We start from the raw sequence: 26,794 nt of genomic DNA, 5'->3' as shown, positions 1-26,794 counted from the left end.
AGATAGGTTGCTAATTTATTATAAGGAACCAACCAATTCTATAAAATCCATTGATACCTTCTTACCTAAAATTATTCTCATACGCTGTACTCATTATCCACATAGTCTTTGCTACTAGTGCAAATGGACTAGTATCTATTTTAAATATTTCATTGAAATATTAATAAATATGTTAATCGGTTATATTAAAATTAATTAAAACAGCATTATTTGTATCATGGATGGCTTTACATTTTTATATAATTCTAGTAGTAATTACTAATTGTAAAAAAAATATATATATTACTCAGTTATTGCAGCTATTATTATTTTTATTTGTTTTATTATCCACTTTTTATTGCACACATAAATTAAGTATTAATTTTTAGGTTAACCAACTAACCAATTAAATTGTACGGGATAATACCTAACTACATCACTTATATTAATTACTTAACATTACTATTAGGAACAAAACATTTAAAATACATATTAAGAGGATGCCATACGGGCCACATGTTTTCTCCGTCTTGCATACAAACAGCAAAACAAATATTCGTTCTTTGAAATCAATTTTATGTTGTTAGCTTTAACATTAGAGTCAATTTACTTATTATCAAATTTAAAGGTGATACAATTATCTAGGGCATTTTAAAGTTTCAATATTTTACAGAACTAAGAGTCACTTAAAAATTAAATTATCAATAAAATCCTACGAGATGCCCTAGATAATCATATTTATACTTGATAATATGTAAATTGTCTCTAATATTAAAGCTAACAGTATAAAATTGATGGTGTTGAATGAAAATTTGTTATGTAGTATGTAAGACGGCGACAACACATGCGGGTGTGCATTCCTTAATACAATTAATTGAAAATTAGAAGTTGTTAAAATTGAACACAAAGAAGAATAAACCAGTTAAAATTATATGTTATTTAGGACTTGTTGAAGATGATGGAATTGCTATAGTATATGGACATGTTGTACTAAGCCTTGTCTGGGGTAGTCCTAACATTTCATTGGTTTCTTTTAATTTTCTTTGGTCCCTAATTTTTAACATTTCTTCTTTAAGTTTATTTAATATAGCAAAATTGGGTTGATTCACAGCAGCTTTACTTTGGAGCTGAGTGATTTCTTGCTCTTCTTGTTTCTTTTCTTTAGCGTTCTTAATGCTACGGTTACCATAAAGCCTTAACAACGAACCCCAATTATCAATATGTGGATGTAATAAACCCAGTATTATTTGAGAAGCTTTTTGTTTGCCATCCCTTTTATTTTTACAAGCAACAGAAACTGTGTGTTTGCCAACCATCATTGTGCATTGATTTAACATCCTACGACGATTGTTTAATTTATATTCAGTAGCTATTTCACATTCACCAAAATTCCTTTGTAAACACACTAATAACATAGCATACGGACTAGGTTCTGTGGTTTTAGCGCAGAATTCAGTAATTCTAGGGTCAGTGACTTTAATTTGATCAAATATTACTGGATCACGTTGATTTTTGATATCTGAATCTATTTTATTTTTCATTTCTGGTATTAGTATATCTAAGGTGGCTTGAGCAGCATTAAGTTTTGCTTGTTTCTTACTATTACCCACACCGACACCATATTGGACATCATTAAGTACAACAGTAGCAGAATAAGGTGTTTCTGTATTTTCAAGTTCTTTAAACTCATACCAAGGTTGGGTTTTCAATGCTTGTTGTAAATATTCATGTAATATACTCACATAACTTTTACCGTTGGGATTCATTATCCATTCACGACGACGATTACATCGTTTATCTTGATCTTCAGTTTGAACTGGAAATGATATTAGTTTAGTACTATCTGGAAGTGAAGGTCTTTCTTTGGTACTCTTTAGTGTGTTACAAGAAATTTCTGTTTTTATATCTTTTTTCTGCATTTCACAAGAAGATTTTTCTTTTTTAATCTTAAACCTGCAAATAAAACATAATTAAAATACATTATGTAAAAATAAAATTGTTAAATAAAAACAATTGTATATTTATTAAGTCCTGTAATGTTCATTGACTTACTTAAATATTGATTGACAATATTCCCGAAGTTCTGCATGTGTTAAGGATTCTTTAATAATATTTTCTTGTGCAGTCTCAACTTTAGCATTTGGTATAATCATATCTCCAAGTTTACTAACTTGAAACTCAGGTTCATTTTTTATAATTTCTTTATTCTCAAGACCTTTTTGATATTGTAAACAACTAATTGCTGATAATGGGGCTAAATGTGATTTAGGATCACCTGGTCCTAAAAAATAGGGTCTTGATAATGTCACAGCTCTGGTTTTTTTGTGTAAATAAATAGGCATGCCACTTTTATGAGTGGCTTCAATCCAATTTTCAGGTAATATATCAAAATGATTTTTACATACTTCTTCTAACACAATTTTTTCATATTCTTTAAAGTCATCTTGAGTAACAGTTTTCTTTTTATGTTCATTAAGGGTTTTATTTTTGTCTATAAAAGCTTTATCTAGTAAATCATATACTTCGTCATTATCTATACCTATGGATGTATATGTTTCAGTAATTTTTTTTTCATTATTATTATAATTACTGTCATCACCGCCAACATCTTTGATAGATTCATCATTAGATTTTTCATTATCACTAGTCTTGGAATTTGTTTCATTTATTACATATTTTTCTAACTCAAATTCATCATCAGAAATGGGTACATAATCTTCGCTATCACTATCTTCATATTTATTAATATTATAATCTTCATCATCAGATACTCCCGAAGATAGATTTTTGTTCAAATTTTGGTCTTTAAGATCAAAATAATTATCCATTTCAATTTCATTAGAATTTTGACTATCTTTTTCAATTGAAATATCTCTGTCAGATGATTGTTCATTTATATCCGATAGTTTTATTTTTTTCCTAGGAGATAGTTCTAAACTACCGTCAGAATCAGTGCTCAAATCTGTTGGTAGCATGTTCATAATTTTAATCTGAAATAAAAATTAACAAAATCCATTAAACATTTTTTTTATTTAATAAACAATGGTAACATTTAAAATAAAATGAGAAACAATCATATCTTAGAAGTTAATTTTTAGGTATATATTTTTTACAACCTACATTTTCATATTTATCTATTTTACAAATTCAATAACTTCATAAATGAATTTATATAGTCAATATAAGTTGAAAAAATGCAAATGCAAATGCGTGTGTGATCTAATAATAAATAATTGTATTAATATTGAATTTAATATCAAATATCTTGAAAATAGCTGGATAGTAAGTTCAGATCTTGCAATAATTTCTAATATAGGTATACTAGGAATAAACATAAACAAAGTTAAAAATCTAGGGGCTAGAAGTATCAGTCAATACATACTATTAACATGATTTTATATACTAATGAGGTACGTCAGAAAATGTTTGATGGAGTTTCAAGAGCTTTGGGTGTTAAAATACTCTCCTCCACCACCACCATTTAGGCCTATGTTTACTACTAGGTATAATAATAATAATATTAAATATAATATTGTATTTGTATTAATTATACTATTATATTCTTGCGAACTTGGGGTAAAGTGTACATAATAAGATGGTTAAATAATTTAATAAATATACTTCTATAGCAATTTATAAATAAAGGTACCTAGTAATTAAATATTTACATAAATTGAAGTAAATAATTTTCATAAAAACAAAAAAAAATGTACTTATGTACGTGGAACAATTTTATACTTAAAAATAGGATCCAATAAAGTATTGAAAAATATTCTTAAAATAAATTGTAACCTGCCGAATGCCCAGTGTGGAAATGCGGTCTATTGCACTGTCTACACTTGTTAAGTAGTGAGCAGTGTTGGGAAAATAACTGTTTTTTGGTAATTAAATTACATAACTAATTCCTCATCAAAATTGTAACTAAATTATTTTGAAGTTACTTTTTTTTATTTGGTAAAGTTACATTTCTTTTGAGTTTAAAAAGTATCTCAATTGCAATAGAAGTTACTTTTTATCAAAAATATCACTGGAGCTTAATAACTATGTGTTCAATACGAAAATGCACAAATTAAATATTTAATAATAACAATCAACAATATAAAATCATTAACAAATATTCATTTTGCTACACTTCAAATATTAATCTTTATTTTTCAAATTTATTTCAAAGAAAAGTGCATTTTCAAAATTATAGATACTAATTCTAGATTGCTTTTTAATGCATGTATTAAACCAAATAAAGTACTCAACTTAGTAATAATTACTAGTTACTAGTCGATTATCCCAACTACTGGCCGATGCCGCGACTACCACTGGTCTAACCGCCGTCTTCAGTCAATCGCGACTACCTAACTAAATAACTAATATTCAATAATTATTACCAACCATTGAACTGCTGTTAGCAGAATGATGGGCATTGTTTTTTAATCATGTGACTACAGATTAACCCGTGCCTGTGGCCTGTAACCTACCTTAGGTGGTATTGCATAGCAAATTAAAGGATATTTTCATTTTAAATGTCCGAGCGAGCGAGTGGCAACGCTGGCCCCTAATTCTCACTTCCTCAGACAGTTATTTGGTTAAATTTATGTGGTGTCAAAAGCACGATAATCCATTTATAAGTGTTTAAAATTGAATGGCTGAGCATTTTCCAACTCGAGTTAGTTATTAATTTTGAATTTTATTTTTAGTTTTTGTATCAACTAGTTTTAACAATTTTTAATTCATTTTTTTAAATTATGTCGTATAAAGAAAGGTAGTCGGGATTATGTAATACCTAATAAAAGTTAAATAATAATATACATTATATGAGTTAAATAAATGACAAATTCATGTTGGTCGAGACTTTGAGGTACCTAGTCGAGATTATGGAATTGACACTCCTGGTAGTCGGGATAACCGAAAAGTACCCAAAAAAGTAACTCGAATAACGTATAAATTATCTACAATAAAATGTAATTAATTAATTAACATCAAATCACTTACAAAGTAATTTCGATATAGTAACTCGTAACTTAAGTTACTCCCCAACACTGGTAGTGAGTAGCACTAGTAGTAGTGATTAGTAGTGAGTGACTACTGATAAATGATAATATAAATAGTATAGATTATTCAATTACTTTATGTATAACTGTATTCATACTCAATGCAGAAAAAATAGCCCTGGGCCCTAGGGCAAGCCAGTAGCTACAGACTGTAGTCGTCGGTCGATACCCGATAGTGGTCGCCAACGGTCAATCAGCTGTAGTTGTCGTCTTTTCGCTTTTATTCGATGCGGTGCGACTAGGCGGCGAAACGTTTCGCGGATTACGGCGCGTCGAATACGGTCCCGCCGGTTTGCTGATAAGCTCTGTATCGATCGGCTGAGCGACATAAACAGTAAACTAACACTAAATACTAATCACCAAGCGGCGTCTCGAGCGTGCGGCGACTTTGCTATTCGTTTGTCGTTTCTTTTTAATTTTTTAGTCGCTCGGCCCCGCAGCTCCATGTTGTCGCTGGTTGCCGTTTAAACAGTACGTTTCCCCCGTCGTCGCAGTCGTCGGTTTGTCAAGCTCGCCGGTCGGTTGTCTTACGCGCCGACCAACGACTGCCGATCGGTAATGTCCGTAAAACCGCCGCCACAGTCGCACGTTACCTGAGCAGAGCCACATCTCCGTGTGTCCGTACGAAAATGGTCAAGACGTTCATCGGTTGGATCTGGAGGAAATTGTGGTGGGCGTGGTATCTGGCCATCATTTTGGTCGTGTGCTACACCAGAGAATGTCTGCGAAAAAAGGCCATCTGGGACGTAGGTGGGTGATAATGCACGATCTTACGTTATGGATGCGTTAGCCGTTTAGGATGCCACCGGTTAAGCTCTTTTCCATTCAATGTGGTAGATATAGTTATTAGATGACGATACATGTCAAACGTCTATCAGTGTTTTGTTTGGTGGCGTTTTACTCAGGCGGTGTTTCGTTGGTAAAATATCAATCTCCTGGATTTTTGAGCCAGTTAAATTGCTCCCAATGTTTTGTATGGTTTTGGTGAATTAAATAAGGTCTAGACTTGATTCAATTAATTTTAAATAGTTATATTATTACTGTTATATGACTATTTAATAAGTATATGATAATGGTTTTATTGTTATTTATTTAATTTTTTTTTATTGTAATTACAAAATAATTTAACTGTCAAAAACTTTTGTATAATACTAAGATTACTTCTCTTTTATAAATGACATCATATAAACAACATTTGATAAGATAGCAGGTGGGTATATATTAAATTATACAATTGATGCTTGTATCAGAATATCAAAATAGTTTTAAAAAAAAAATCTAATTAGATTCCTTTAAACAGTTTAACTTGTGATGATATAAGATAATTAAGTACTTGATAGATTTATGGCCATTGGTAAAATGTAGGTATCTAGCCATAAAACAATATATTTTTCAAATTTATCAAACAATTAGATTTTTTTTTTAACTATTTTGATATTCTGATGTAAGCATCAATTGTATAATTTAAATGAATCTAGGATGTTACACCCCCGATATAATGGACGTTTCCCTTCGAACGGGACGATTTCCCCCGGACAAAAATAAATGAATATTGGGCAATAATAATATAAAATGCGAATAAATAAAGTATGTATAAATAATTAAATTATTAGGTATATAAATATAATTGTATACATGTAAATAAATGTACTGTTTACGAAAACTAAATAATATAAAATTAAACAATGAAAATCAAAAACATAACAGAATATAATAAAACTATTGATAAAAAAGCGGGTAAGTGGGTACCGCTCTGCTGTACATTAGGTACCGTGTGGATCTATATTATATATTATAGGAGTGTTAAATTTGAATTCAATGATAGTTATCATTGTATACGAAAAACAATTCTGAATAAAGAAGATTTGTCAGCCTAGGATATAATTTTCAATGGTTGGTGAAAAAGGTGGTTTATTGGCCTGAATACATCAAAATTTAAGTTCTTTTATTATTATTGTATGCTAAACTTCTGAAAAATCTTTTATTAAATTTTCAACTCTTAGCTACTTATGCAAAAATTTTTATAAATTATACCTACAAAATAATTTGCAAATATTCATGATTTTTACGAATTTTTGTCAATATTTGAACTTCAAATGCTAATAAAAAAAAATTGTGCCAATGTATTCTCATAATTTTTAAATCACTATAAGAGTAACTTATGAGAAATTTTGAATTAAATTTTCAAGTATTTTTATTATGCTAAAAAAATTTTATCGACACTTCAAAAAAAAATTTTTAGAAAAATTAAAAATTTCAGTTGTCTATAAATAACTTAAAAAACTCAAAATATTTTGAAAATTAAATCATGTAAAGAAAATGTCAATCTAAATAACTGGTGAAATTTTCAAGTATCTACGACTTATATTTTTTGAATTATAACAAATATTTAAAATCGTTTGAGGATAAATCGTTATCGTTACGCGATTTCGTAAAAATTTAAAATTCAAACGCACTTAAAATTTTTCCTATAATGATGCTTCGAGTTTTCTCTATAGACACTTGAAGAAAAAGTTATAGAAAACTTAGTGTTGGATTTTTAATCCTTAGTTATTAACACAAAAAATTTTGTGATTTTTCAACTTCAAAATTACTTCCAAATTTTCGCGTTTTCGATAGATTTCGTAAAAATTTGAACTATCAACGCTTATAAAAAAAAATTATGACTAACGATTTTTAATTTTTTTAGCTACAATAAGAATAACTCATAAGGAACCTTGTATTAAATTTTCAAGTTTTTTTGGTCATCCAAAATTTTTTTATCGACATTTCAAAAACAAATTCTCATAAAATTCGAAAATTTCTATGGTAAATAAAAAAGTCAAAATATTTTTAAATTTAGCCATGTATTAATAATAGTCACATAAACATGTGGTGAAAATGTCAAGTATTTACAGTGATTAGTTTTTGAGTTACAACCATAGAAAAAAATCGATTTGGTCGAAAACTGGTTTTGCGTAAAAATTCTCGTTTTTCCGTCACTTTTTTTTGTTTTTCTCAATTTTTTTGAAAACTGTTGGATAATGTTTACTTTTGACCTCTATAATGCACCAAGGATATTCACTTTGCCATCAGAAACCACCCCCAATATTTGAAATTAGTGTTGCAAATTTATTATTCCACCCTCTCGAAATATTATTTGTTTTATTAACAAATTGAGAAAAATGCTCTAAAAACTAAGAAAATGCATTAAAATTGTAAAAAATTATCAGTTTCATATTATATTAAGGTGATCGAAGATTTCTGGTAAAACCAGAGTAGGTATACCTGTTTTCAAACCTATTATTATGTAAAAATATATATATAATATACATCGATTCTGGGAGGAAACGTCTCAGTCTGGGGGGGAAATGTCCAGTACCGCTAAAATTTCGGGAGGGGGGTTGTCCATATACCGTTTATAGTTATACTGCCTTTGTAAAATAAAAAATAACAAATAAAATTTGTGATGAAGAGTAATCCGTGGAAATTGTTAAAAATTATTATTAAATTCAATTAAAAAGACGAAAATAATACCTTAACAGACAAAAAAAAAAAAAAATTACAAAACTCAAAAAATGAAAAATTTGAATTAGGTAATAATTCAAGCTTAATTTAAAAAAATATAGATTTCATGATAAGCTAGAAGAAATGCATTTTAGTCTAATTCATAGGCTTAATAATTAATATTTCAGTTGAATTATATTTGCTATATTTTTTTACATTTATATTCAGGCATTTAAAATAGTTTTGCTTTTAAATTCTCAACATTTTAAATAGATCTTTATATCTTTACAGTGGCGGTTTTTATGGATTCATTGACACCAAAATTTTACATTGCTCTTACAGCTACTTCATCATTCATTTCAGCTTTAATAATGGTATGTATTTACTTTTTATTATTTAATAGTTATATTACTTAACACATTAAACAATATACCTTAAGATATTTAATTATTATATTAAGTAACAGATATAGAGAAAAATTATGAATCAACTATTAATTGTTGTTAAAATTTGTGTTTGTGATATTTTGTTTATTTATTATTTTACGAGTTGCTTTTTATTAATGTTTATTAATGACATTGTTTGTCAATTAAATAATTTGTAAAAAATGAAGTTACTTTTTAAAAAACATTACCTACTTCAAATAAAGTGTTAAATATTGGTATAATATTTTTATTAAATTAAAAGTAAGCGGTCATTAAAATACATTAAGTTAGTTAACTTATGATTGTATTTTAAGTACTTCTATGATTTTACAAAAACTTATTTCTGTTTTAGTTGATTGTTAAAATTATATTACTCTTAAAAATGTCAGTAAGAAATAAAAATAAAAATGTATTAAATTTCCAATAAAATGTAGAAAAATAAATTTACATCCTTTTATTTTGACTAACTGTCGAGTTAACTGTCCTTTAAAAAAGCAAATGATCTAATTAATTATTTAATGACTTAACATATATATATATATATTCTTAAAATATTCTTATTCATCAAAAATGACCATTTAACCTTTTAACCAAAATTATTGGTTCATATTTTATACATAAATAAATTGTTTTTAAATTGTCATCATCTCGATAAAATCTTATTGATTAAACATAAGTAAAAAATCATTTTTATCATTAACTTATTAAACAAATTATATTACATTAAATGTTGATTAATCTACTCCATTAATTAACTTGAGCTGTATCAAATGTGTTACAAACAGTTTAACACAAAATATCTAAAATCAAAAAAGTTAAATATTTATTTTTTATCTAAGGGGTTAAGACAATTTTGGTTATTAGATACACCTTACAATTTGTATATTTTCATACACTTTTTATAAATTAATTATTTATGTCTTAATTGCAATAAAGACAAGAATTAATATGTCAATCAACATTTAATTAAAAATTATTTTGGAAAAATATTTGAACATCAAAAATAATATTTCTTAATTAAAAAAAATATATTTTTTTATTGCTTTTATTACTATTAGAGAAAAATAAAAACATGGCTTCTACTATCATTTATATGATGAATCTTTAGTTGGATCTGGTTTTTCTGATGTTTCTTAATTATTTTTATTAATCTGACTTGTTTATTTTTATGCATATTTTGATAGTATACACATTGCTACATATTTTGTTATTTTTTTCCATGCATATTAGCAACATATTCAGTACCTTTTTAAGTTTTGTAAGCACCGAAAATTAAAACCAATTATGAAATGTTCTGTATCAGAAAATCTATTTCTATAAGTTTTTATAAAATATGCTTTATGCGGTGCTTTTAAAAGCTATCAGATTAAAATTCCGTGTACTCAGTATATTGCATGCTTAAATAATAAAATTAATTTTTTTTCTAATTTGTATTATTATATAATACAGATAATTTAGTAAACTACGGTTAAAATAAAAAACTTACATTACATTATAACAAATATTGCCAATAGACACTTTAAATTAAATACATTTTTTTCCTTTTTAAACAGGCCTGTGATCCATTACCACTACACAACTACAATAACTACAATACACTGCTGATCACTAATTTATTTAAAGAACCATTTTATAGCTTTACATTTTTATTTCTACTTCTTAGATATTGTTGTTGTTCAATAAATAATAAAATAAAATAAAAATAAATACCTACATTTAATTTAACATAATATATTCAAAATAGGTATATGAAATTTGAGAAAGAAAGAAAAACAAATTATTCTAAAATTGATGAATAATCACATTTTGATATTTCTATAGATATATTGAGGTTGTCCACATTTCAATAAAATAAAAATATTTAGATTAAAAATTTTAATTTAAACTTCAATTTGTTTCTACTGAAATTTTATAAAAAATAAACTATTTTATTATATTTTGCATATTTCAATATGTATGTTATGTAACTTTTTGGTCTTGTAGACATTTTTTTAGTAATAAGTATTGACAGTGAATATTCATATGCGTTTGTTTAATGTAAGTTTTTTGATTTAGACAATTTCTCAAATAATTATTTTTTTTTCAGATTTTAGAATGGATATATTTCCAAAAATATGGAGTATCATTTATTGAACAATTTTCATTGAATTATATTAGTCCATGGATTGGTGGAGGAAATGATAATAATCAACAAGTACCAGGTATATATTATAAATTGTCAAATAATTTTAAAAAAATACTGCAAAAATTAGCGGAACAAGTGTACTAAGTAATGATACATTTTGATCAGTTTTTTTCAAGCAGATTGTTTTATATAAATCTTTTTAAATCATTATTTGTTTTTAAAACCAATCTATTTAAGGCTTAAGTTAAATTGAACATAATCATTTTAATTAAAAGTGATAATTTCATAATTTAAGGGAATGTTGTGTGACGTGTATCTTACTAAAGTATAATATACCAAGATGTACGTCTTACAGTTCCAATTTTGTGTTGTTAAATTAAATATTAGGATAAATTGATCTATTATCTAACTCAAAGTTAAAAACTTTATTTATGTTATTTCATTGATTTTTTATAATAGTTAAATTTTTATGTAAATTATGAAAATTTTAAAAATTAATATTTTACATGCTTATATAAATTTAAATAAATACCGTAATCCAATGAGAGAACACAGATAATGTTCTTATCTTTAAGTTTGATAATAAATTATTTTATTCTAATGTTTAAGTTAAACACAAAACATTGGAACTAATGAACATATATTTTGCTATGGTATGTGTTAGTAAGAAAAAGACAACATTTTACAGTACATTTAGTTATAAATACTAGTTAGTATTTATTTAGGTTTTAGAAATTAATAATTACTATTTTATTATATAATTATGTTGACTTTTAAGTTACTCAAAATAACATTATTTTGTGTTTAATGTTTGCAACTCTTATGTTTTATTTATAAATATATCAATTTTTGTTAAATTATATTTGATCTAAATTCAAATTATCCTTTTTTAGAATGCAAAGTATGGAGAAATCCATTAGGACTTTTTCGTGGTGCAGAATATTCAAGATACTTCAATTGTACCAAACGAGAACCATTGACATTTTATGATATGAATTTATCAGCTCAAGACCATCAGGCATTTTTCATTTGTGATGCAGATAATGGAAAACCAGATTACGAAAGTAAAAAAAAATATTTATATAATTATATGTATTATTTCATGAATTACTTAAACTCATGAAATCTTATTTTTTATTAAGTAATGCAAGCTGCATGGAGGGAAAGAGTACCTGCTGCAAGAGTGAAAGCTGCACATTTGGCTTTAGAAAAAAATTCAGAGTGTGTCACAGCTCTTATTATGCTGGCAGAAGAGGAAGCTCCAACTATGCTTAAAGTTGAAAAAATTTTACGTAAAGCATTAAAACTAGCTGAAGCAAACTACAAAAAAACACAAAAATCTCATCATCTGGACTCCAAAATTGAAATGCAACACAGTAATTTATTTTATTGTTCTTATCTATTTATATATTATAATTTGATAAATAAGTTTAATAATTTGACAGACATCATAAAAAAAAATTCTATTTAATTTAATTTTAATTAATTAAGTGAATATGAAATTAAATTTATAAGTCTTCAAAATAACCTCTCTTTCATTATATTACTATGCTGTGTAATGCTTATAAAAGTTATTTCTTATCACAAATTATATATTAAATAACTAGCACAAAATATAATATTATGTTTAGTTGGAAGAAATTTTAAATTTTAACAAATTGAATTAAATAATATTGATGATTTTAAGTTTTTAACTTTATTAGTATCTTAATTCACAAACATTTTAAAACTAAGAAGAAAAAAGTTTTTAATTGACTTAATCCTTTAATGAACAAAAACTTTTTTTTTATCGGGTATTTACTACTAACTTTATTTGAGGCTATTTTGATGCATAAAACTTTTATTATTATATAAGTTATTCAATATACATAGAATGATATGATAATATTAAATTACCCCAAGCATAAAATCAACACAATAATTTATAAATTACTAGATAATACAAATAACATAATATTAGTATCATATATGAATTTATTCATTTTTGAAAACGGTTTATAAAATTTAAATACTTCAGTAATTAATTTATATTAATTGATGTATTATTATTTTTTTTCCAGGACGAGACCTAAATGTTTTGATATATATCAAAAGGCGTATAGCTATGTGTTGTAGAAAACTAAGAAAGTTAAAAGAAGCTGTGAAAATGTTTAGAGACGTAAGTTAACAAGGCGTTCAATGATATAAAATAATTCTATTAACAATTAACTTTTTCATTTATCATTAGAATGCTTAGCAATAATAATTCTTCAAATAATATTTGATTAAGAAAAAGACCTTATTTGGTTGATGATGTAGCTGTCTTAAATATTATTTCAAATGTTTATATTATTGAACGTACAAGATCTTAAAATTATTTATTTTTTAAGTTAATTGCATTTAAACTTCTAATAGATTTAAAATTATGACAAGTGAAGGTTCCTAATTCGATTTAAGTATCTAATGTTTAAATTGTTGTCTTTGTTTCAGTCATTTTTTAATATATTTTAAAAAACAATTATATTAAGTTGGATATAGTGATAAATGTTCATTAATATTCATTTATACTTTCTTTTTTTTTTTTTAAGAAAACTTTTCTTAATCGTAATGAAAAATAATGTATCACTATTTATCAAAAATTATGTTAATTAATATTTTTTTTTATTAATACAAAGTTTATAAAACTACAGAAGATTGAATAACAACTTAACTAATACTATTGGACTACATTTTCATAATAATCATTACTAAATTTCTCATTCCATGCTCTGTTAATTATCTTATATTATAAAGCAATAACCTGGTGCATGAAAAAGGCTAATTTGGATAACTATTATGAATTGCTAACTTACTTTGTAATTTGGATAATTTATTTAAGATATATTGCATTTTGTTATTTTCATTACAATTATAACTATAATTAATAATAAATAATACAATCCAATATACATAGTACATTGTGGACCAAAAAATCTCTATACCACTAAATTTATTTTAAATTGTTTTCATCAAGCTTGTAACTTTTCAATTGAATTACTCAATCAAAGAACCTAAACCAATTGTGTGTACAACTGTGCAAGTTGATCATTCTTAAGATATTAAACCATAACTAATCTTGATGATTCAAATTGTTAAGATATCAATAATATAAATAACATTCAAATTAATCCATTTTATTTATCCATTTGAAATATTTAAACTGTTTAACTGAATTTAAGGTGAATGACACAAAGTACTTCCATTATTTAACTTTTTTTATTTTTAACTATTTAACTATGCAATATTTTATAATAACTTTACTCTAGTTATACTATTACAAACATATATTTGTATATATATATAATATAGTATATATGTTATTAAATTGTTTAATATTGGGTAATGTCAACATTACCTTATGATTAGGTTGTTTTTCACTATAAATTATTAATAATTTAATATTATATTATAAATATTATAAAACTAATATTAATGAATAATATAAATCTGTTTAATGAATTTTATTATATTAATACATTTTAAGTCCCAAATCTGCTTAAATTTAAAATAGTTTAAATACCTTCCTATAAGATCATAGGTGTTATGTACAAACTAAAATAAACCTAAATCTTAATCTATCAATTAATAAATCAATGTGAAATAATTGGTAGTTATAATATATAAATATTTATAATTTGCCAATTAAAATTTTATTTTTTCTAACCATTTACATTTTATATTATATTATATAATATATTAATATATTAAAACAATAACAATTCTATGTTTTAAAATATATATTAGTAAGTGGTCAAGATCCACCTAGATAATATGTATATTACATATGTACAGCATTACTATCACTGTGCATCTTTGGCTTAAGATTATGACAAAATTACATGTACATTGTATTTAACCATAACATAAACAATATAAATTTAACTATTTAGGTATAGGTAAACTTTTCACATATTTTTAAAGTAAATATTCCTTTGCATCAAATATATTCCATTTGGCATGTCACTATAGTATCATAACATGATTGTAACTTTGTAGTTAATGCTCGACTGATAGATATTTACATAATTATAAAATAGAATTGGAATTATTTAGATGAAACTGAATAAAAAAATTCATACCTGTCATCCAGCCAACGTAGTCTTTACTCTAGTAGTAGATAATAGACATATAGGCTTTATCATAAACTATGTTAAAAAATAAATTAATATTTTCATTAACTTAATACAATAATTTCCATAAAAATAGTCCTTTGAGTTTTCAACTAACTATAAAGTAAATATATTATGATGTTTGGATGATCAGTCAAAATACTAAAACATCACACAAATTCCAAAATTAATACATTTAATTAAATTATTAAAGTTTAATTATTTTTTAATACATGTAAGTCGACTGACTTATTAAACTTTAATAATTTAATTAAATGTATTAATTTTGGAATGTGTGATGTTTTAGTATTTTTTGATAATCAAATTTCAAAGTGGTATACTTTATTTTATTAAGTTAATAAATTTCAATTTGTTAACTAATTAAATATTCAATTGTAACTTTTCATTGGATAAAAAAGTTACCAAAAATAATTTAACCATTGTTAAATTATTTTATTAATTTTAATGCACTTCTAAATTCTACATTTTTTATTCAAGTTATAATTTCTTATTGATGGCTGAAGGAAAGTCCAATGATTTATTTAAAGCTTAAAATGTATTATTGATTTATTAATCAATACGGAACTTTCTCTTTATCATAATGTTCTAATGAATTCATAAAAATAATGAATCTTGTATGTATGTAGTATGTGTGTGGGGTGTTTGTGTGTGCACCTATATTTATGAAAGGATTTATTATTAACAGTTAAGCAAGGAAATGCCTCCGATAATGAACATACTTAATGTTCACGAAAACTTAATAGAAGTACTATTAGAAACGCAGTCATATGCCGACGTACAATCGGTACTAGCCAAATACGATGATATAAATCTACCTAAATCGGCGGTCATCTGTTATACTTCTGCATTGTTAAAAATCCGTGTTATCGCTGACAAGTAAATTTATTATTGATATGATTATATTAATTATGTTCTTTGCATAGAAAATTTCAGGTATATTCAAGTCCATGCATGTATTTTTGTCGTTTGTTTAATATTAATAATTAGTTAAACAAGTTTGTATTGCTATAAATATACTTAAGTGATTCATAACTTAAAATTTGAATACCTAATATTATTGTATTATTAGTGCTCAGTAGATACTTAGTTGATAATATTTTTAAAAAGATAATGTTTCTAGTATTTGAACATGATATACCAATTATATTTATTAGTTGTTAATATTGATACCCATGAGGTATAAATTATGTTATACTATTTATAAATGATAAATCTAAACATAATTAATATCATTAAAACACTGTGTATTTTACATGTCAGAATAATTAATGAAAACTTATAACATTTATTTACATTGTTAGCAACAAACTTTTTTGTGTTATCTTAAAATAGATTCACATGAGGATTATTGATATTTCCCAAAGTCAACTTCTTTGTTGAATTTTAAGTAATCTATTTCACTATATACCAAATTAATATTTACAAATGAACCTCACACACGTCATCAGATTTTCAATTAAAAGTGTACAAATTGCTAAAAAATAAAAATGTTATAAAATGGGTGTTCTAATAAACTAATTTATCAAAATAAGTATTTATTACTGTCATAATGAATACAAAATTTTAACTAAAACGCATGGACATTATTTTGTTGTATATTGTATTGTATTGCATTTAATTTGCCTAAATGTTTTTATTATTATTTTATAATTTCTTTATTTGTAATATAACGGAAATTTGATAAATTACAGATATAATGTAGGAAATACATTGAAAAAAGGACTTTCTCAAGCAGAAGAAGTGGCACTTGAAGCTATTCATCGAGCTGTAGAATTTAATCCACATGTTCCAAAAGTATATTAAAAGAATCTAAATTATTGCAATGTTATAAATAATTGTAAATTATACAATGTTACATTGTCAGAGTACTGTTGACTATATTTTTCATGTACACAACTAAGACCTATTTATCAATTATTATATTTAAATTTTAAAGATGTATGTGTTATCTAGGCATTTTCTATTTTTATTCTTAATTATTATACATCAATTAAATGTCAACAATGTGTACTTTTAAAAAAAATATTAAATTTATTCTTAAAGAACATATCAAATTAATTTAATAATTACTTAATATAGATTTCAATATTAAGACTTATCAATATTTTAGTGATAAAAATACTTTTTAAATTTTTAATTAAATTTATTTTTCAAACGTTAACATTTTTATTAAAACCTTAGTTAGTTTCTTTCTTTCACTTTCTTATAAACCTAAATAACCCAATTACACTTCCTCTAAGATTGTATAACTTATTTTTCAGTACTTACTGGAAATGAAGTCTTATATTTTTCCTCCTGAACACATACTTAAAAGAGGAGATTCAGAAGCTGTTGCATATGCATTTTTTCACTTGGCACACTGGAAACGGATAAAAGGAGCATTGACCGTACTTAATGTAACATGGGAAGGTGCATTTAACCAAATTCCATATCCTTTAGAAAAAGGATATTTATTTCATCCTTATCCAACATGTACTGAGTTAGCCGACAGAGAACTATTACCCAGTAATTCATTCAAATACCTATAAAGTTTGATGTTTTCTTAGTATTTGTACTAATATTTATGTAATTTTGTTTATTTAGCTTATCACAAAGTAAGTGTTTTTCCAAAGAAGGATTTGCCATTCTTTATTCATTTTACGGCTGGTCTAAGTTCCTTTTCAGCATTACTCGCTCTGCTGATATATCTTCATCCACAGTTTACAGGAAATCTTGTTTATATTGTAAGTTAATATTGCACTCAATTCAATACAAATTAAAGCTAAAAAATATGAATAACTCGAGTAACATATTAATGTTTATTAAAAATTGTCATTTTAATTTTTGTAGGTTGGAATGTGGATTATTGTGCCAGTAAACTATTGTCTTGATCGTTTGGAAACAATGCTTCCAAATAATGTCATGGATATTCTCTCAAATATTTGATCTGATTTATAATTAGTAAATTTATTATTTATTTATTTGTAAATACTATATTATGTATAATGTGTATATTTAACAAAGAAAAGCACAACGATCTGACATTGTAATTTTTGATCATAATATTATCTTATTTAAATAATACCAGTTTTAAATTAATATTAAATTGAAACTAGTCAAATGAAAGCTAAGTTTAAAAAAAGTATTAATCAACCTGAGTCCAATCCATGGGACAAGCACAAGTGATGAAAAACAATACTGAACAAACAGCTGTCAAATATTTATAATTGAAATGTAAACTTAAATTTAGCTTTTATGTTTATTTTTAGTAGAGGTTAAATTGCTTTTAAGTATTTGTAAAAAAAAAAAAACTTGACTTTAATACATGATCATGTTTTGAAAGTTATTTTTATTTTGATTATCATTTACCGAAAATAACATTTAAGAATTTTATGTCATAGTTTATATTGTATATGTATATTTATACAAAATTTTAAAACATTTATCCCACTTTGGTTGTAGTTTTAGTATTAGGATGAAGTATTCTTATCTATCTCAAAAGGGAGCTGGTGGTCACACATACACTATAACTCATCTACCAAACATGGTAATTTATTAAACACATTATTATGACTATGAATTTATAATCTGTATCAATAATGTAATTTAAAACCATGTAATTAACTGCATTTTTGCTGACTAAAGTATAAAAACCTTTTTTTTTTACAAAAGCCCATACAAAAAGTTGCAAAATTAAACTAGTAAATAAAAACAAATAATCAGATCCAAATTATGAAGGTTATCAAAGAAAGGAATGATTTAATATAGTGTAAGGTAATTAAGTATTAGTGGAAATAGTAACATAGTCAAAACTATAGATGAAGAATGGTACATTTAGTACAAATGGAATGAACAATTTAGATTTTTCCTACGCTTTAGAAACATTTTGATTAGATAAATTAGATATTACATCTAAGAAAATATTGTTAAACGACTAATTAAAACATAAATGTCTTCTAATTTATAAAATTTTAATTACCAATAACATTAAATTGATGTAAATTATAACTCTAATGATGTTTTTTTTTACATTCATCATTTTTTTTTTCATCGGATTGTTTAAATAATAACACAATATTAAATACATAAAATTATAAATTAATTTAATAAAAATAATACTACCACACTACATTGATCATAGTATTTATAATATAATATAAGTCTTAAATATATTAATTGTATAAAATAAAGTAATATAAATATTAATAAAATATTTAAATCAGGGACATATATTAATACAATAGACTCCAATTCATTTACATAATAAATACATAAATATAAAATATAATATATAAATTTATACTATTTCATGACAAATAACTAAATTTAGTTTTGACAAAATATAAAGAAGGAACTCAAGACAAATTATATCTATCAAAAATATATATATAAAATAAATAGTTATTATCATAAAAGTATAATATTGCACATAACATGGTTTAATAAAAATATATATATTAATAGCAATACATTCATATTCTTGTACATGTTTTCAAATGTGAATTTGGGAGCAATAAGAGCATACGAGCAGCTTAAGCTAAATAATGGGTAATTTATTTCTGAAAAACATTTTACAAGAGTGAAGTTCTTCTTAATATATGTCCGCGATTCAAATTAAATTTCATTAAATAAAAAATACTAAATTACCAAAAAATAAATGTTTGCGCTAATTAATAGCGCAATAGAATTATCTTAATACATCTCATAACCTTTAATATATCTTATATATTATGAATATCAATTGTTTTTTTGGATATAAAATAAAAATAAATGTTATTAAATGTTAATAGAAAGAGCACCATAGATTTTTAATTGCTAATATTTAACTAGTATGACTAAACGCTGTATTTGTGTATGGGCCACTGTATACTGAACTTCCACTGGATGAAACCGACTTTTTGTGTCTTCTCATCAACAATATTAAAGCTGTTATTACTGTTAAAAGCATAAGAATAAGTCCAGCTATTGCAATACTAATAGCAAAATTTCGCTGAGAAATGCAAATATTGTACGGATCATCCATTATCTGTAACAAAAAAGTACAATTTTTGTTGTTAAAATACCTGTAGAATAAACTATTTCTCAAGAAAGTTTTAAACAAAATAGTTTGTTTGACACACAGAGCTTTAAAAATATAACAACTGTATGATTTATCAAATATGTAGAAATTTGTTTATTTAATAGGTTATTATGTTTTGATATTCAAAATGATATTTGGATAAGTCATAAAAAGCTACTTTTATAAAAAAAAACAATTAATGAAAAGATTTATTGGTCAAATCCGTATTTCATCAAAAACACAGTTGGTACATTAATACTTATTTTTGATTTGTTTGGATATTCTATATAAAGTTTTAATATACAATAAATAACATTGTTCCTTTATTTTCTATTTGCTATAATGACTTTTAGTCAATGACATTTTGTCTGCTATTTATAGTTTAATGTGTAGAAATTTTGTTCCCAAAATTTGTCAATGTTTTGGAGGTGTCTATAAAGGGAATTTGACTGCAGTCTATACAATATAGGTTAGGTTTATAAGCGGATTATTGGTATCTATGGTATCTATAATTTTAATTAGTAAAAATATATATATTTTTTATGATTTAATAAATTAACTATTAATTTCATGTAATAAATAAAAACCTTGTTCAAAATTTATAAAAGATATTTTTATTATTGATGAAATGTACATTGAAAAAAAATTGATTATTTCTTTTATTTAACATATTTTTTTGATGAATCATTTTAGATCAAATGTCCTAGACTTAATTATTCGCATATTTAATATATATGTATATAATATATGTGTGTATATATTCAGAAATAAAATAAATTTTTAAATGTATTAATTATTATTTAGTTTAATATGAGTCAAAATATTTCATCATTTAAAAATCATAAGACAATACATTTACTATAAAAATGTACCAATAGAAATAATTGAATTTCAATATGCAATATCAGATTAATTAATATCAAATGTACATAATTATAACTAATTACATGTGACATTCAAAAATTGTGTTAAAAATTACATATTATACCTAAAATATATTGAATTACCAGATAATAAATTGTATTTTGCAAATACTTTTTTTATACACCTAAAAAAAATAATTAAAACATACCTTTTCTCGTGCTACTTGATCCATCTGTTCTGGATTTCCTGAATCTACTCCTTCATTTACATAAAGCCCGCTATATACTTCTATTGTAGCAGGACTTTCATCCTCAATTGTTTGATCTTCACGTCGGAAACGTTTTCTGTTACTACAATTTGGTGGCTGAAATATAAATAAATTTAAAAAACCATGTACTTAAAGACAATTGTCTTTAAAAAAAAGTTACCGTATTTGCACAACCTCCATTTGCTTTCAAACACAAATGAACGTGACATTGATAATAAACAGAGGTAGTATAAGGAAACTTATGAGCTTGAAAGTTCACCACTGCTGTTGTTTTGTTAGCACTGTATTGGAATTGCCCCATTATGTCATCTTCAATTGAACATCTAACATAAATTGTTATAATTTATAAATTAAAATAGATAAAAATAACATTTTATAATATCTAATATGAAGTAATAAATTGTACAACAAGAATAGTTCAATTAAATAGTATTGATATTAAATTTAATTTAAAACTGTTAAGATTTGAATAAAGATGTTTTAAGTTAAATACACACATATATAAACTTACCCAGATTGATCAATAAGTCGCTGATCACCCCAACCCAAACCATCACGAACTAAACAGTCTGTAATAAATAATCCAAAAGTGTCTTCACTGTTAATTGAAATAACCATTGTCAAGGGATCTCCAATTTTAACATTTTCTGCTACGTCTTGCTTTACAGTTTTTCCAGAGAAAATTTTCATTGTACATGTTGGCATCTTGGCAGTTTCAATCATTGCAGCTTCATCAGTTGTGCTACAAAATTAAAAAAATATATTAATTGGCACTAATCAATAAAATGCTTCAATCACAAACATTATATAAAATTAAATTTATATAAATGGATTATTATATTATCATTATAAAACTTCTTTAGTATTAATTGATTTACCATCTTATGTTAATGAGTAGGTATAATAAATTTATTTTAGTGCATTTAAATTAATGGTTTTTTTTTTATAATACTTATACATTTATTTATTTGGTATTAACAGTATAATAAAAGGCTACAAAAAGTATGTTTATTACCTATTGCTTTTAATAGGTACTTTATAATTTTGTAGCAAACATTTACTTTTTAAACAATATAATATAATAATAATAATATATTAAGCTTATTAATTTCATAAACTGTATACTTTTAATATAATTTTTATTTTATTTTATTTTATTTGAGCCGCAACAACTAAGGTTAATGGCATAATATTAATATAATTATAAGTATTTCCTAAAATAATACAAAACAGTTCAAATTACAAGAAATCTTACCTCATATTTAACACATTAGTTAGTAGCTGATCATTTGTTTGATATTTACAGCGAATATGAAATCCTTTACCCTGATTTGTCACCAATTTTCTATGAGGTTGTAAAACTATTGTATTGAAGTACTCTACTAAACCATCATTCTAAAAGTATTTTTGTTATTTTTAATACAGGTATTATTAAGTTTAATATTATATACTATTCAGATTTACTTACTAGGTATGTACTCATTGTGTTACATGACCTTAACGGAAGTTTGTAAACTACAGGACTTTTTTCATAATTGAATTCAGCCATACAACTGGAATTTTTGGATAAACCCTTAGGGTAAATTATTCCAGTGAATGATTTTGACTTTGTATCAATAGTTACACTTATTTCTTTATTGTTACATTCTATAGTAATATCTTTAGACATATCATTCAGATCTATTTGGATGAAAAAAAACAAATTAATTGTTTTTAAAAATAATTCAAATTTTAGCATGTGCTTAGCTAAGTTAATCACAAAAAAATTATTTTTCATTACAAAACCAATAAAAATGTTGTAAAAAGTGTTCTTATTAATTTCCATAAACAGTTATATGTATGGAATCATTCATATTAATAAACAAACATATTTAAAATATATATACCTGATAAAGCATCATTAGACATCAGATGATCAGCTCGAACACAGCATAATGCCAACTAAAATAAGAAAATAATTTATAAAATGCTATGTTAATTAATATAAGTTAGCAAATATCCAAAAATCTTTGTAAAATTAAACTTGTTTTTCAATGAAAATATATTCACATTAAATCTATAATTCATAGAATATAAAAGTGATTATTCCAAAATAAAGTTTTTCAATAAATATTGCATTTATAAATTGACTTACTAAATTGTATTGTTAATCATATATAGGTATATTCTATATTGGTTATAATATTTTGGCAATAAAATGTAAAGGTACGAGTAATTAATTTTTAAATTCTGATTTCTACCTACATATTATTTAATAGTCAAACTAATATTATATTTATAGAAAAAATATTTTATATTTTGAATAAAATAAAATGATTGAGGTAATAGATGAACATTAGTTTATCTAAAATAGTATACTATTTGACATTGCCTTAAACATAAATGTACCTTTTTAAACTATTTTAGCTATAAATACTTACTGCACATAAAAGAATGCATTTATTAGCCATGGTATGACCCTGAAAAAAATAAAATTGAATCGATTAGTCTAATCTGGGTAATTGACAAAAATAATAATAGTCTAATGTCAATAAAACCATAAGGTCTCAAAATAAAATACAATACTCTATACCACTACATATAAGTACTGTATATATAGGTGTACAACTTCATATTAATCAAACACCTGTCTTATAATGTTAAATTTCTTCACTGATATATTTGGTATATTGATGACTACCGACTAGTATACCAAAAATAATGATAAATAATATATCAATCATTGTATACCAAAGTTAGTCTTAAAAAAGTAGGCTAACTAACCATTTTCAACCGACTGCTCAGAACAATGACTTTTTATAATTATCACAGTGCGATTAATTCATGTGAAAAGAGATATTTTCAATAAATGCCTACTGAAGTTTTATTTCATGAAGATGGCTGGCTTGTACTTTGACCTAGTCCACACTCAATTAGTCGGCACCAAACCCAGTATTTAGCTGTCTTAAAATGTTTAATTGTCCTTATTTCATAGGTTCATTATTTTTATATTTATATTGCTTGATAATTAGAAAAGTGCATTTTTCTATTGTGTTTACTACAAAACAATGAGCACAAAATAAATAATTTTTCAATGTCATAAAATCATAAAAATGCACTAAATAACATTATGTAGTCTGGTTAAAGAACACGAAAGTTAAAGCCGACACATTCCTTCATACAGCACAACTTACACTGACAACCCCCAAAGCAGTTATATACATATTAGGTATAGGTATGGCTTAACATACAAAGGCCTTGTAGGATATCTCATTTGCTTATGTGGTCTCTGTCACACAAACGTACAGCATAGCTAATTTACACTCAGCAAAAACAATTCTGTGCTGTTAGCTCTTACATTATAGAGTGATTTGACTAATTTAAACTTAAAAAACTTAAAAAAATTAAGTTCGATTGACTCCTAAATAGTCTTGCGCTCGTAAGACGGAGACATCGCTTGCGCGCGTGACATTTTCACGACCACCTGCGGCAGTGACCGGGGATATCCGGTCGGGGGTGATACGGAGGGGGGATGTCGAGATGAAAACGTAAAAGGCGGGTGCCTACTAACGGTATAGATAATACGTATAGGGTAGGTGGTACTCACGGGGTTGGCGATGGCCGTCAACGGTGTCCGCCAGACGGGAAAACGGCGGAATCCGACGAGCGACGCGGTTACGACTCGGCGACAACGACGGCGACGATGACGAACGGCGACAACTGCGGCGGACAAAGCGCGGACGAAAGACGGATAATTTTGCTGTTCGTGCGCGGCGGCGGTACGTCGTCGTCGTCGTTGTCGTCAGTGAAAGGTTCCGACGTTGCGCAATCCGCTCGGACTGGTTCTGACCCGTACTAACGCTTAGGCAGGTGGGTGGGTGGGTGTTCCACACGAATGACGCGACACGTAGGTAGGTAGTATAAATAATAATGCATACTTACAGTCACGACTCGCAACGTTGTCCCACTCTTCCGTTTTCGCCGCCGCCGCCGCTGCCGAAGACGACCGGATAGGTAGTCAGGTGATGCTGTGGCGGTGCGTGGTGGTGGGTATTGCCGCCGACGGTTCTCGCCCCCGCAACAGGTCCACACATGCAGGCAGGTATTTGTTATTACTATTATTACGTGTACTGCTGTGTTGTAGCGCTAGTACAATAATATTTTATTATTGTAACGATTACGATGACGACCGTCGACCCGTTACTACGTAGGTAGGTATAAGTAATAAGTACCTTTTTTTTTTTTTTTTGCAGTTTGGAACCGACGACCGGGAGGGGACTGCTTTCGCATTACTTCCTCCCGGATAAGTAATAAGTACCTATCTGTAATGGCTATAACTGTATAGCCTCAGTAGGTACAACAGTGGCACAAAGAATACACGGATAGGTACACATACCTAGGTATATACATCGAAAAATAATATGTAGGTATCTGTTTAAAACACGCGCGTCGAACGCTACCACGGTCACTTTAATAACACATTTCAAACCTTTTGATAGATGCGGAAAAATACAAAATTCGATCTGAATTTAAGTACCTACCTTTTTTTTTGAAAATATAAGAAATAAAAAGAAAATCAATAATTACAGAACAAATACGACATATTATGCCATAAAAAACGTAGGTACTCCGCGATAATACCAGGCATTTTTTTTTCCTCGAAATCAGGAATCAAACAATGCAAACGTTAAACGACGCGATTGAACACGAAATAGATACTGAAGTAGAACATCACACAAGAAAGAAACTAGGAAATAGAAACATCAGTAAAAAAATCCAAAGACACAGACTAAGCATAACCAACCTCAATATATTTCTGACAATATAATTTCATTGTCTTATATGGGAAGAAATATAGGCACTTTTTTTTATAAAGTAACTTCTAAAACCTTTTCATATTTATATATATTTTTTTGCTTTTATGTATTTGGCATGGATGAATTTTTTTCTTTAAATATCTTAGTCATTGTTACAGGTACGCCTACTTTTTCACGTCGTGTTTATTATATTAATATATGATTTGTTCGAAATGTTGTCTACAATGCAATTTTATTTATACACACTACTTACTATACTATATAGACATAAAGACATCATTTAAGTGTATTTTTTTAAATTAAATTAAATCAATTTCAGGGTTAAATACAATTCTTATTTAGATTTTAGGATATTTAAGAATCTACAGCAATGCAAAATTTATTTTGTGTATAAAGGATTTTGCTTACCTATTAGAACATACTCGTAGATACTATTATACGTGGTATCACTTAGCTTTCGAGTACCTATATCTATACTTATTCTTCTTAACTATGTAGGTAATTATAGGTACCTAAATATTCTAGAGAAAATAATGTGTACATTAAAATTTCATTTAAATTAAAATCCTTATATTTTTTTTCATAAAATGTTGTTAAGGTATTAGAGTATCTGAGTATTA

At 25.8% G+C, this 26,794-nt stretch overlaps 3 protein-coding genes across 4 annotated transcripts; 1 reads left to right on the top strand and 2 right to left on the bottom strand.

Moving 5' to 3' along the window:
- Window positions 1-830: 830 nt before the first annotated feature.
- On the bottom strand, window positions 831-5,189 carry LOC114130298 (microprocessor complex subunit DGCR8-like). Its single transcript, XM_027995244.2, has 3 exons — window positions 4,966-5,189; window positions 2,032-2,969; window positions 831-1,932 (listed from the first exon to the last, which is right to left on the bottom strand). Exons 2-3 carry the CDS (start codon window positions 2,958-2,960, stop codon window positions 915-917), a joined length of 1,947 nt encoding a protein of 648 aa, XP_027851045.2. The 5' UTR covers window positions 2,961-2,969; window positions 4,966-5,189; the 3' UTR covers window positions 831-914.
- Window positions 5,190-5,379: 190 nt separating this feature from the next.
- Window positions 5,380-18,533, top strand: LOC114130299 (protein ST7 homolog). Its single transcript, XM_027995245.2, has 11 exons — window positions 5,380-5,774; window positions 8,802-8,884; window positions 11,022-11,136; window positions 11,954-12,124; window positions 12,203-12,436; window positions 13,121-13,218; window positions 15,894-16,084; window positions 16,900-17,002; window positions 17,470-17,713; window positions 17,792-17,931; window positions 18,038-18,533. The coding sequence occupies exons 1-11, from the start codon at window positions 5,654-5,656 to the stop codon at window positions 18,131-18,133; spliced, it is 1,596 nt and encodes a 531-aa protein (XP_027851046.1). The 5' UTR covers window positions 5,380-5,653; the 3' UTR covers window positions 18,134-18,533.
- Window positions 18,534-19,264: 731 nt separating this feature from the next.
- Window positions 19,265-25,314, bottom strand: LOC114130301 (cuticlin-4). 2 transcript variants are annotated; one of them, XM_050207711.1, is made up of 9 exons: window positions 25,300-25,314; window positions 23,799-23,837; window positions 23,265-23,319; window positions 22,847-23,058; window positions 22,634-22,773; window positions 21,890-22,120; window positions 21,539-21,701; window positions 21,319-21,474; window positions 19,265-20,213 (listed from the first exon to the last, which is right to left on the bottom strand). In XM_050207711.1, exons 2-9 carry the CDS (start codon window positions 23,826-23,828, stop codon window positions 20,010-20,012), a joined length of 1,191 nt encoding a protein of 396 aa, XP_050063668.1. In that variant the 5' UTR covers window positions 23,829-23,837; window positions 25,300-25,314; the 3' UTR covers window positions 19,265-20,009. The 2 variants fall into 2 exon arrangements, with proteins under 2 accessions (XP_050063668.1, XP_050063667.1); XM_050207710.1 differs by lacking the exon at window positions 25,300-25,314 and adding an exon at window positions 24,965-25,254.
- Between the last annotated feature and the right edge of the window lie 1,480 nt (window positions 25,315-26,794).

The sequence above is a fragment of the Aphis gossypii genome, chromosome X (assembly GCF_020184175.1).
Source record: "Aphis gossypii isolate Hap1 chromosome X, ASM2018417v2, whole genome shotgun sequence".
Classification (NCBI taxonomy): domain Eukaryota; kingdom Metazoa; phylum Arthropoda; class Insecta; order Hemiptera; family Aphididae; genus Aphis; species Aphis gossypii.
Note: the sequence above shows the minus strand (reverse complement) of the source record. Positions and strands in the feature narration are given on the sequence as shown.